Genomic DNA, 14,454 nt, shown 5'->3' on the forward strand with positions numbered 1-14,454 from the left:
AAAGCTCTATTCCATCAAACATTTGTAAATGCATTTGTGCGTACAACGTGCGGCATGAACAAATACACATCCATATAAGCAATACTTACTCTAAAAGGGCATTACCAAATGCAATAATCGAGTATAAGCGAAAATACTACGTACTAAATGGCCTTGCGCAATGCCAGGGATGGGATGGAACAATAAGCAAGAAAAATGCAGAGAAAAGGAATCATATTGAAATAGTTGCACAGCACAACAAAAGAGGAGAAGGACGGCAATAAACTTCAGCCAGCGCTCGCCACTATATTCATATAAGCCTATTATTGTGCGCAATATTGCTGTTAGACAGCTGGTGCAGAATGTATAGCCTTTATCCTTGTTCGCATAACTGCAAATGTAATATGCCAAGCCCATGTATGTAAATAACTGTGTGTAAAGGCAAATACGAGTTGTGGGCTCTGTATTGTCACTACATTTACGAGTAATAGCAGTGTAAGGATTTTTCTGTATTCAAGCAGTTTTTATTTGGTATTGGAAGGACTATTAAATTGTAGCCAAAAATATGATGTAAATATAATTTTTCAAATCACCACATTTCGTAGAGTTGCTGTGTGTAGGTGTTATTGTATGTGTGTTTTGTTTAGATTTTCACATATTTGCATGGGTATTTTCCATACGAACAATATTGATGTACCAGTAGTTCTATATTTGTGGAAAAGTTCACCATTTTAGTAGTGTCTCTTTACTCTTTATTCTTTAATTTCTCATATTTTGTGTTGGTATTTTTTTAGTTTATATTTTTTGCGATCTTTTGTTTGTTTTTGTGTTTCAGTATCTTTGATTTGCCATTAAGTTATTTATGTAAACTAACTTTGTTTAATTCTAAACCCACTGCCAACACATTAACTCATTCACAAGTCCATACATGCAAATTTACTCACTCACATTTAACTCAATTGCATAGCTGTTAGTCCCAGTGTACCGTTTTGTGTAAGCCACAATGAAAATATATTCATAATTTTTACGTATAAATGATAAAAAATAAACTCGCAACGTGGAACGAATTTGTATAGTAAGTTAGAGAAATTATTTTATGAAAATATTTATGTACAAAAATCGTCCCTATATAACCATATTGTAAATACGCCAAATTGTACAAAAAAAAAATAGTTTAATTTAAAAAATTACACTTGCATATATAACTGAAGTATTGAGCTAACTTTTTCCACAATTCTTGTAACCAACACTTCTTCTTTCCACCTTTCCTTTTGCCATTTTGGTTGCTGTTTTCTCATGTAGGAGCAAATTGCACGCGAGAAGCAAGTAAGTGGGCGTGTACAGTTACAAGTTTGGTATAATGCCGATCGTAATGAGTTGGTGGTGTCGCTAATGGCCGCTGATGATTTGGCGCTCCGCGATGAAGCCTATGGCCACGGCAATCTACCGGAAGCGTATGCTAAAGTACGCATTTCACCCAAATGGTAAGCTCAGCTGATCGATATTGAATACAATTTTTTTACACTCAAGCATACATCACTTCGACCCATGCTGATCAATCACTCAAATTTTAAAGCTGAGCGATATATTTCGTGGCTCAAACATGGTTGCATTTATGTAATAATTAACTTATAAATTAAGTAGCAATCAAAGCAACTGTTTCGATTGTAAAATAACCAAAAATAAATACCAATAACAATTCATTCGCGCATTTATTTATTGTAAATCCACAAACTCACTCTGTTCTCAGTTCGCTCATACAGCATCCTGTTCATTAACAAATTTTCTTACTTTATTAGCTCATTTAAAAACATAGTGAATATTCTAACACTCTAAAAATATTCGCACTGTAAGATCACACATTCCATAAATCACTCACTCTACTAGCAACTCTGAGGACCTCTCAGCCAATCACACAGCCACTCAAAATATTCTTTATCCTGAGCTAACTACTAAACCAGAGCGTACATTCAGCGCAAACGAAAAAAAATTACTCTACAACAGCTCACTACTAAGTCAAATGTTTTGAGTCTATTTTTAGAAATTAGCTACTAATTGTCCGATATTTACTACTCTCCACTCGTGTCATTTAACTTATTTACCCATTTGCTAAGTATAAGACGCGTACTCACTCTTGCACTTTTATTTTCACTCACTCCACACACAGCGGCGATGGCAGCGTTCAACAAACCGAAGTTAGCCATCCCACGCAAAATCCGATCTGGAATGCGACGCTCACCTTTCAGCACGTGAATGCCGACAGCCTCATGGATCGGCACATTGACATACAGTTGTGGGATCTGGTACCGCATACAGAGTCCATTTTTTTGGGCGAATGTAATGTCAATTTGCAACAGGCATTTCTTGACGATCGCGCCATCTGGTGTCGACTGGACGATCCGAAGGGGCTGCGCGGCATTAGCATGTCAAAATCGCCGAGCGTCTCACCGCGCGGCTCCATTGCCACCGGCTGTCCAGGCGGTGATGTATCGCGTCTATTGCGACGTGACTATAATATGCAACGTTCCATATCGGACGATGTTGACTCAATCGGCGATGGCACATCGCTGCTGCATCCCGATACCGCCTGGGTGGCTGGCTCACGGCGTGGTTCCTCGCAGTCGGAGACGCTCGAGGTGGAGGTGTATCAGTTGGGTAAAGATTTCTCACGTTCATTGCCGGGTTCGCGACGTTCCTCCTTCCAAGATCCCGATAAGATGCGCGAAGAAGACAACATGGCAGCACCGCCACCAGCCTCGTACTATGTGGGTCGGCGGCGTTCATCGGTGGCGCGTCGCGATCCCGATGAGATACTAAGCTCGCTGAAAGCAGTGCGAGGCGAGCTCGGGCGTGCGATGAGTTTGGGAACGGAGCAGCAGAAGCGGCCAGGATCTAGACGTAAGTAGATATTTAGCTGTATGCCGTATATTCGAGGGCTATAAAAATGTGTATGTGAAGTATGAGTTACCCAGCAAACGCCGTTTCAAAGGTTTGATTTCCTAATTTTATATGAAATTATTTTCTTCAATAACTTTCAAATTGAATATGAAAAATGGTTTAATTAAATATTAGGGGAATAAGTTCGTAACATTTTTAACGAAGAGTTTTATTTAAACAAAAAAAAAATAATTATATCAACAAGTTAATCAATTATATATTTGCAATTGCTCCTTACAATCTTTCCCACCTCTCGACCAATTTTTTGATGTCGTTCCGCCAAATAGTCGCCCTTCATACGGTTTGAAAGGGGGCGGAAAGAATGGTAATTCGTCGGTGCAAGGTCCGGAGAATACAGCGAATGCTGACAGATCTTCCATTCGAGCTCTTAGAGTGCGGCTTTGACGACTTGTGCAGCATGGGGCCTGGCGTTGTCGTTGTCGGATTAAAGTTTGACTATCTCGATCAGGTGTTTTCAGTCGAATATCCTGATTCGCTAGGTGTAGCAAAGTAGAGCTCCTTGTTGACCGTGGAATTCTTTTTGAACATTCTCCAGTGCACCATGCCTATATAATGATCCCAATCCCAAAAAACACATATCATGATATTCTTTGAATGAAGATCCGGCTTGATTCTCAGCTTTGGTGTATCTCCTGGAGCCACCAACTCCTTTCTTTGCTTCATATTGATGTATGGGCATCACTTCTCACCTCGGTTTAAAAACCGTTATTTATGACCGCGTGTTGCTCGACGGCGGGCGAGATGCTGAGAACCAATTTAAAGGCGACTTTCTTTGTTTTTTTCGTTGAGCTCGTGAGTCACCCAGGCTCTCAATTTTTCGGTGAATCCCATTGAATGAAGATGACTAAGAATCGTTTTATGATCGCAGTTCATTTTGTGCCCCAATTCACGATTGGTTTGGCGACCGTTCTCCCTCAAAAGTTATTTGAGACGTTCTTCATCGAATTCAGAAGGTTTTCCGCTGCGGGACGGAAAAGATACCATTTTTGAACTTTGCAAGCCATTTTCGTGCTGTAAACTCGTCTGTGACACCTTCTCCATACACGTCGCACATATCCCAGGCTTTTTCGGCAGTTTTTGACCTCAATGAAAAGCTTCCTTGCTTGTTTCCTTGTCGAAAATATTGATTTTTGCCTCCTGGCCTAAGCCTTAAAACTAAATTAATTAATTAAATAATTCAAAGATACAATTAACATAGTTTTGCGAAAAGAGTTGTATCGAATGAATATTCATCCTTTGCCAAACAGCAAACAAAACGTTGGAAAATAAAAGAAAATATAAAAGCGCTATGAACTTATTCCCCAGCTCAGTAGTAAATTTTTACTTCACGTTTACTTTAGTTTCAGAGCTAGCAACCTAACAAATTTAATGTTTTGTTTGGCAGTTAAGAAAACTGAAGTAGCTAAAGAGCTCTTTGAAGTAAAAAATAGTTTGTCGGTTCGGGTAGTAAAACTCACTTTATCCATTAGCTGAGAAACGAACACAGAAAAAATAATATATATTTGATAAATAACCCGAGAAGTAGATTTAAGAATTAATAATTTCCTCAAAAGGCGACCAAATCTACTTTCATTGAGAAATTTTGTTACTACCAAATCAGTATCAGCCCAAAAGTGACCTGATATTTCCCAAATATACTCGTACATCAAGCCCAAAGGTTTGCTGGGTACACATATACATACTTATTGGCATACATGAATGCATGTGTAAATATCACATACGTTGATAGCCATATTTGTAAGTACAAATTCAATCACTAAAATACTGTCAAAAGAAAAAAATTTGTATGTCACTTATTTTATTTCTAAGAAAATTGAAGCAAGAGAATTGAGTGCGCTACCTGATCTTATTTAAGCACTGCATGCTAGGCTATCTCAAACTTTATTTAAAAGCACACAGCGAGTATCACAGGTAACTCTTCGACTTACGCACCTAAACACCATATAATTTCTACCTAAATTTCATAAATAATACAAAAATATTTAGAAGAACATACTCACATGAAATTGTTGTTGCTTTAAAGCTCTTAAACCCTCATTCAAAATGAATTTAACTCAATTTTGGCATAACAGAAAATGTTAGGTTAACAGTGTTGGTCACAAGCTGTAAACCGCTTTTATAGCATACTTTCGGACGCTAAACTGTACAAACGACAGAGCGAGCATCAATTAAGACTTTTTTGTGTACAAAATTACCTTTTCCTTTATTTTAACATTTATACATGTTTTCTGTATTACGCAAAGTAAATATTTCCACTACTCGGAAATTAAATATCTATACAAGTAAACTAAAATATTTAGATTAACTTAAAAAAGCAGACGGTTCTGTTAGCCATCAAACATTCTGTTAAACAGAAAACAGATGTCCGAGTGAATTCACTTGCAGTTTAACAGAAAATGTAATGTAAAGAGGTTGACAGTGATAGCTATATTACAAGTTTGAACAGTTCCTACAAAGTATCGGGTGTTTTTTAAAGAGCTTGAGAACTTAAAATGATAATACAAAACCGAAATATTGTTGGGATGCATTTCTTTTTTTTATTATACTCTGGTAGATAGTTGTATAGCATTAATTTAGGAATATGATATGCGGTATATATCTGCCGCGCCTGCGAGTTACATGGTCACTCGATTAGTGCAATTATGGCTACTTTTTAAAGGTGGCTTGAATATTGCAAAAAATCGATTGTTAAGCGCGCTTTATGGCAAATTGCGTCGTCTGGTTGGAACCAAATATCGTCTATGTTTAGCTGATTCCCTTATGGAAACAAAAATTCAGTCAGCATGACTCCCCATTCATCGTAATTGCAGCTTCTTCCACATTTCGAAAGAAATTAAGGCCAATGATACCGCACATAAAATGGACGAAGTGCTCTATGAACTTCGCGAACTGATTTATTTTTTTTTTCAAGTATTATAAATAAAATGTATTAAAGAAATTTACTTAAACAAATTTATTGAAAAAAAGATATTCAACAATTTTTTTTTTCATACAAAAGTTATTTAAATAAAATTTATTAGAAAACGGTTTCTTTAAAATTTATTTTTAAATTAATAAAAATCATTAAAAGAATTTTTTTTAAGCAAAAGGTTATTATAGTAAATTATATTTGAAATTCACTTTCCTAATAATAGAGCATAAAAGAAAAGATAACGGAAAAGTTATCTTGCAAAAAAATATATGTGAAATTTGTTGCATTAATAAGAAGACCGCACAAAATAATCATATAATTGATTGATAGACCACTTGGCTCTCTTAAAGTTTGAAATTTCCTGCACTAATAATAGAGCATAAAAGGATGGTCACGGCTATTTTGGCTTACATTTATTACAAAAAAATAATTTAAAAAAATTATTAAAGCGAATTAAAAAATGTATTCATAAGATTATTAAGAAATTTATCAACGCTTTTGTTTTACTAGAAAATTAAAACACAAATACATTTTTATTAAAAAAAATTGAGTTACAAAAAAAGTAAAAAAATGAAAAAATTAAAATTCTTATTAAAAAAATATATATTTTGATTGAAAAAAAAAGTTTATTAATAAATTAATCAAAAACAAATTTTCAATTAAAAAATTAATCAAAGAAAAATGTTTATTAATGCAAAAAAAAATTGTTTTTTTTAATTATTTTAAAAAATTAGAAAACAAAATTGTTTTAATTAAAAAAAAATTATTCTTTAATTAATTTTTAATTCTTAATCACTTTTTAATAAACATAATTGTTTTTCTTATTTTTTCAAATAACTTCTAATAGAAAAATGTTTTTCTCCTTCTTAATTTTTTTAAATAATTTTAATAAAAAAATACTAATTTTATAATTTGTTTTTATATTTTTTTTTATTGAACATTGTTTTTTTTTTTGGAATTTTTTAATAAAAATAATTTTATAATTATTTCTAATTTTAATTTAAAAAATTCGCTAATAATTTTTTTAACAAATAACTGTTTTTTTAATTTCCACAGTTTGAATTCATTGTTCTGGCATTAAACGCTTCATAATAACTTGGCAAACCTTACTGAACAGAAATGTCAACCCAGTTTGCCATTCTCAGCTATTATCGATATCGACAGTTCTCATGCTATTAAAAAAGCACCCGACACTTAACGGCACAGAGCGGCGTGTTTAGTGCGTAAAATTACTTTTTCCATAGTTTTTAGGAAAAAATATATTTTCCGAATACGAGAAGTAAATAGTAAATTTATTTGGAAATAAAAAATGCTAAAACGCAAATCGAAAGCAAGAAACTTGCGGATAAATAACTTTTCATACAAAAGCCGACAGCTCTGCTAGTCATCGGTAGTGATTAGCATATCTGAAATGTGAACAACGTTCAGCTGTTTGAGTTAGCTATAGCCGTCTTCGATTCGTCACTCCTTTGCTCGCTAGGAACTGACTAGCTTTGACACCTACTTGCTTGACAAGAAAAATTTGCATTTAAACACCAAGTTATTACAGCAACAACAACAAAGTTATCAAGCAAGACTCGCCACTAGCGAGTATCGTTTTAGGTTAAAAAACTGGTATAACCTATCCTATTCAATATTGTGAACTGTCTTTCTGCACATTAAGCAAGTTTCATTACTAATACTCATACAGTACTTTCAAACACATGCAGTTTTTAGCAGCAGCAGCTCTTCTCCGGTGCTGCAAACGTATTTTTAGATATTCCAGTTACCTGATCTATTCGCCATACGCTAATGCATGCCGAATCAAAGACGGCTTATATGGAAATGGAAACGCCAAGTATTTCTCAACCATAACAGACCGTTTATGTGTTGTTAAATTCTAGGTGGAAATAGGCTACTAATAACAGAATACGAAGACTTTTAGGTTAAGCACTCTTACCAGGCACACTTTTGAAGAATTTAGCAGTAGTTAAGCACTGCCTGTTTCATTTTCCCTAATTCACTAATATAATATTTCGGAAATGCAATTTCTATACAGTTGGTGCATCTCAATTCTCTTGTGCGCGCACACTTGCATATACATATATAGCAACAAATAATTATGTCTAAAATTTTTAGTGATTTTGTTTTTTTATTTAAAAAAAATTGTTTACTTTACTAAATTTTTAACACAAACTATATATTTCTTCTCGTATTTTTTCTCATTAAAATGTTTGAAATCATATTATTTGCTCTCTTCATTCTTCATTTTTCCTTAATAAATGTTCGAATTCGTATATTTTTTATTTTCAAATATTTATTTTCAACTGCTTACTGCTAAAATCTATTCACTAATCACTTTCTATTATTTTTTTCTCTCTCTCTCTCTTTCCTTCTTTCCCTGAAACACCTCTCTATCACTCTCGCTCGCCTGCTTTCACTCACTTATAAACTAACCACGCCTCTCTCTCGCTCTTTATTATTTGTTACTCCTAATGCCACTTTGCCCTAAACTTATAAAGCCTCAATATCGGTGTCGCATTATCAAAGCTTAGACACGCCATACACTTGGGCACGCACTAAATGAATGCGAACAACTCGAAATTAAAAACAAGAAAATAAAACGTAAAATGTTATGCAATAAAACAACAAACACAACAGTAATGCTACTAAATAAATAAAAAGTGCTAAATAGAAAATTTGTAAAAAGTAAAGAAAAAACTAAAAAAAACTTAAACTAAATGAATCACTTGAATGTACAAAGTAGTTTGCGCAACAAAGCGTGTTTGCTTACTGCACCAGAAATTATAATTTGCTGCAACTCCATCTATGTTTCACACCACTACAAACACGAAAGCGCACAATACCTACTTATACGAGTAAATGTAAGCTACATTCACACATCCACATACCTGCGCACTCCACAAATAAAAGCGAGAACGCACAATTTGACAAAAGTTACCGCAACTAAATGCGACCGAAGTAACAAATATGAAAACACAGAACTAAAATTTTCAAATTACAAATTTATTTGAGCGACTGAAATCGAGAATCCAAACAAAGAATCAAAAAACAATCGAAACTCGAACACACAATTTTTTCCAAAACAAAAACGAAAACACTTCAGTTTTCAAAACCAAACCGGAAACAAGGTAGCCCACACTTGTCGTGATATTGCACATAAAACATCAAAAAACATTCAGTAACTCAATAGGATCCACATCCTCAACTTTTCAACAAAGCAATAGTTGGCAAATGGTAAGCGCACATTGACGTTTGTTTGGTTCTTTTTATACAAAGTTGCGTTTAACTTGTGCTGATGCTCTGCAGATTTAGTAGTTTGTATTTACACATTTTATAATTAATAAGTTTTATGGTTAAAATTGAAATTACTTTTAACAAATTACATTTTATATTCGTTGTAGTGTAAATAGAAAAGCATTAAATGTCGCCTACGGTTAATAACTCTAGAAAAAGGAGATGAGAAATATTACATGGCAAGCTTGAGTAGCTGTAAAGAACGTCTCACTATTACATGTTTGATGTTTTAACGAAGACTCACGTACTTATTTTTATAAAGTTAGGTCCGTTTAGGCGGACTACACATTTTATGTTTGTTGTAGAGGTGAGGTTGGGTTACAAAAAATGGCTTCACACCATATTAGTAGGCTTCGTTACTTCCCAGCAACCCAACACAACCCCGGGATTGCTTCGAGGTGGATGTCCAATACGGCGTCCTTAGAAGAACACATTCACTTACTCACCCTGCATCCAGGTCGCCAGTTTTGAAAAACATATACCGGTAGCTCTTGAAAAAGCTTCATTCGGTTGCTGCAGAGCAAGCTTTTAAGTTGATTTTTGGAAGTTATGTGGTGTTTCCTTAATCGATTTTGCAAATAATCCCATAAATGCTCTAAAGAATTCATATCTGTGCTCTACTGAGAGTTTGATAATAAATGAGGTACTTTATGTATTAGCCACATCTTCACTATTTGCGCGGTGTGTTTGGGTTCGTTGTCCTAAATCCACCAGACAATCCCATTTTGTCAGCGTTTTGTAACAAATTTTCTTGAAACATTTCTAAATATACTTCTTTATCATTATTTCATCCATAAAAACAAGATTCCCAACACTTAAAGTGGACATGCAGCCCCAAATCATTGCACCTCTACCTCTATGCTTGACCATTTTGATTGTATTTTTGTAAATTTCGATTCGTCGAAGAAAATTACTTTGTCCCAGAAGTCAAATTCTTTGAGTTGATAAGTTCTGGTAAATTTGAGCCTTTTATTTTCTACTATTTCTATTAGTATCACTGATATCTATTTCTCTTGATTGACCTTCGCACTGTAGCCAATGAAACAATAGTGTTTAGATTTGTTTGTTTCGGAGCACTTTCGAAAGGATTTTTTTTTATTAAAAACCATATGCGGGCTACTCTTGCCAAAGGTTTATTCGGTAGCTGCAGAGGGGAACTGTGGAACTCAGAAAATATGTTCACATTTCTATCACTACAAAATCCCCATCTTTTGACGAATCCAATAAACACCTCGAGCGATCCCATGATGGGGAAAATAATACAATGGCGCCTATTGTGGTACCGTTACATTATAAAAGGTTTTCCAATAAGCGGTGTTATTTTGATATTCAAAGAAAAATGCTATTTTTTAATATAAATGATCGGGTGTTTATTTCATTCTAAAGAGGAAGGCGTCCCGTTAATAGTGGAAAACAACATCAGGAAATGACCACCTCAATCACGCTTACAGGACAATATCCTTTTCATGAAATTTTCCATAACCGATTTGCAAAGTGGATGCCCAAAGTCCTCGATAGCCTCACGAATTCCATCTTTGAGGTCTTGAATTGACCCTGGGCTGTTGGCGTAGACCTTCTCTTTCACGTGGCCCCAAAGAAAAACGTCATAAAGTTTTAAATCACAAGATCTCGGTGATCACCTCTTCGAGAGATAACATGGTCCGGAAACTTTTCCCGCAAAAGATCATTGGTTTCGTTGCTTGTGTGGCACGTAGCGCCGTCTAGTTGTAAATAAACGTCAAAATTTTCTAATGACTGTTCAATAAGCCATCAAAAGAATTTGCGTCTCAGTTTTGTTGAATTTGTTTTTCTGTGATGGAATTCAAACGTAATAGTGTGATTGCGTTATATTTGGCTGGAAAATCACAACCAACCATTGATCGTGAGCTCAGTCACCTCAAAGTGAATAAAATGTTTGTTTGTCGCACTATAAAACGTTACAATGATACGGGTAGCATTGCAAAACGCTATGGAGGTGGACCAAAAAAACCGCAACAACGCCAGAAATGGTTCGGAAAGTGAAGGCTCGACTTGAACGAAATCCACGTCGAAGTGGAAGAAAAATGGTCAAAGAACTGAAAATATCGCAAGACAGCATACAACGCATATTGAAAAATGAGCTCAAGGTCAAGGCTTACAAGTTCCAAAGAGCACACGAACTTTCACCCCAGCAAAAAAAAAGTTCGGTGCGAAAGAGCAAAGGAGTTGTTGCGCTTGCACGAACGTAGCGAATTTCCTAACATTGTGTTTTCTGATGAAAAAAATTTCCCCATTGAGCAGTTCATAAGCACTCAAAACGATCGTGTTTACTTGACCGGACGCTCATAAGAGAATTTGAGCCTACGTATGGCCACTCGCAGCAATTTCCCATCGCAAGTAATGGTTTGAGTCGCAGTGACCACTGATGGACGCTCTCCAATCGTTTTTATCGAGCCTGGTGTCAAAGTGAATGCGACTTATTATCGGGAAAATGTTTTAGAAGCTGCTTTAGAGCCACTTACACGCAAACATTTTGGTCGTTCAACCTGTTTATTTAAATAACACCTGTTATTGGAAAACCCTTTATATATATATATATGTGTTCTCCTTTAACTCCTTATGGAGCATAGGGCGTCAACAACTCCAGAGCGCCAGCGAATACGGGTTTGCTCTATAACCCTCAGCTCGCTCCATGATAAGCCAAGAGTTGCCAGGTTGTACGAGGTCTTCCAACTGAATGTCCTGCTTGTTGAGACGGCATTCACCTTAGAACTTGTTTAGCCACGTTGTTCTCGCCTTCTCGAAATATGCGACTAATCAATTGCCATTTCTTTCTCCACACTTCACAGGCAACTTTGACGCACAAAAATAATCACTAATTTATATTCTCCAACTTGGTGTTTTAAAAAGCGTGGCAATATCCGTGATTAGTTTAGTAAGTTGGGGCAATCGAGAAATACGTTGATGAAGTTGGCATAATTCCACTATGCTCGCAGCTTTGACTTTCGCTTTATTTCTTCATAAGCATCTTGAGATATCCAGACTTGTGCTAGACTAAAGGAATAATACTTAATAAAATATACTTGCTGCATACTTACAGGCGCATAAAATATGGAGCGTATCTCTTCTACACATACAATCTTGTTTATAATGCTGAAACGTATAGGTCAAATAGAAGAATACTCCATATTTATATTATTTGAAAAAACAAAAGTTTGTTATAAAATTATTTTTATAATTTTTTTATTTGAATTAAATGTTCCAGAGAATGTGTGTATTTTCCAATACGTCAATTAATAACAAGTGAAGGCCATTTTTTTTTTATTAAAGAACAAACACACTTACACTTTGACACGTAAAAATGAAGTTTGCATGCCATGAATTAATAAAAAAAAATGTTTAGTTTATCTAAAACATTTTTTGCATGAAATTTTCTCGAAATGCATGTTTTATATTTATGTAGATTTTTTTTTTTTTTTTGTACACACACACACACATATGTACGTATATTAGACTGTAGTACTGCTTAGCAGTAGGTTAAATAGGCCAACCCCAAGAGTTTTCGTAATGACTCTTCTCATATGGCATACACCCAAAAGATGGGCACGACATTGAATAGGTCGATAAATAAAGTAGGCTACGTAAGGGGCATGGTATCGCGTATATGCGTGGAATTTTAATCGAGCCAACTCTTTGTAGCCATAAGTAACATGAAGTCTAAATTTGGTATGGCATTTTTTTAAGGCTGACAACTTTTTGAACGAACCTCCTATGACCAAACAAAATTGTTATTTTTTTTAAATAAATCAAGAAATTAAATACTGAAAACAAAAATAAAAAATCCATTTTCGTTTCCGTTTTACACGCTTTTGAAAGAAACATACAAAAAACGTGGACGTGATGAGTAGAGGACACCAAAAATCAAGAAGTCGAAGTGCACAGCAAATTTTAATTCAAGAATCAAGCGATATATACTTTACTTAAGAAAAGATAAAGTAGTGTTTGAATAGATCTCTTACAATAGCGCGAAAATCGGTTTTTCTGATGGACTACTTGATCAAAAAGTATTCAAAATTAAAGGTGTATGCCACAAAAGTGAAATTATCTCATTCTACAATACTTCTTGATTTGCGCGATACTCGCTTAAGCGATTTTGGCCGAGTTTAACAAAGCGCGCCAGTCGTTTCTTTCTCGTGCTAACTGGCGCCAGTTGGACACACATAGTGAAGCCAAGTCCTTCTCCACCTGATCTTTCCAACGCAGAGGAGGTCTTCCTATTTCCCTGCTACCACCAACTGGGACCGCATCGAATACTTTCAGAGCCAGAGCGTTTGTTTCCATTCGGACGATATGACCCAGCCAACGAAGCCGCAGGATATTTATTAGATGCGCTATGTCTTTATCGGCGTAAAGCTTATACAGCTCATCGTTCTATCGCTTGCGCTACTCGCCGTCGCCAATGTGCAAAGATCCAAAAATCTTCTGCAGAATCTTTCTCTCAAGCACTCCAAGGGACGCCTCATCGTATGATGCCATCGTCCACGCTTCTACGACATACGTTAGTACGGGCATGATGAGAGCCTCATAGAATGTTAGTTTTATTTATCGATATTATCGCATTATCGCCTTCAAAGTATTCCCGATCAGCTGCAATACAGTTCTGCTCGCATTTGATCTAGCTCTCGAAACATTTCTGTAACTCAATTTTTAGTATATCCATTCGCACCGTCTTTGATTTTTCCATTGATTCCTGTTAAAGCACGTTCCCCCGAGTGGTTTTTTGACACGATCAAACAGAAAAAAATCACATATCAAGTGAATTCTATGGCAGTCGGATGGTACTCATTTCATTCTTGTGCGGTAATGAGTTATCTGGATACAAAATCTACGAGAAGTTTTCCCTCAAATCGTTTTTTTTTTTTTTGGCGAATTGCTTGAGGCAAATGTCTCACAATGCCCAAATAATAATCCTCTTTAACTATTTGACCTTCCTCCTATTCCATAAGAACCGTGTGCATCGTGGTTTTTGGTTATTGGTTTATTACGTGCGCTTCACTCACTCGCCTGATGGCTGGATTGCGTGTCGTACTCATAAACACACGCCTCGTTTTCAGTAATAATGCTAACGGGTTTGATGAATGTTGGGTCGCATTCACCCTTGGAAATCATGTCTTGAGCGATATCAACGCGGTTGATGCTTTTGCATGAAATTCAGGTCCTTTGGGACCAACTTTGCAGCAACACAGTGCAGCCCCAAATCATTAACTACAATCTTCCGAATGGATCTATAAGCTTTGTTCAAGTCCGCTGCTAACTCTCTGATGATAGAT

General features: G+C 35.6%; 1 protein-coding gene across 1 annotated transcript in view; it reads left to right on the forward strand.

The window, feature by feature from the left end:
* Positions 1-14,454, forward strand: part of LOC129242513 (regulating synaptic membrane exocytosis protein 2) — a 250,808-nt gene that overhangs the window by 197,175 nt on the left and 39,179 nt on the right. The window contains exons 11-12 of the mRNA XM_054879192.1: positions 1,282-1,463; positions 2,147-2,877. Of these exons, the coding sequence (XP_054735167.1) occupies positions 1,282-1,463; positions 2,147-2,877 (913 nt within the window). The remainder of the gene's footprint in view (positions 1-1,281; positions 1,464-2,146; positions 2,878-14,454) is intronic.

This window comes from Anastrepha obliqua, chromosome 3 (genome assembly GCF_027943255.1).
Source record: "Anastrepha obliqua isolate idAnaObli1 chromosome 3, idAnaObli1_1.0, whole genome shotgun sequence".
NCBI lineage: Eukaryota > Metazoa > Arthropoda > Insecta > Diptera > Tephritidae > Anastrepha > Anastrepha obliqua.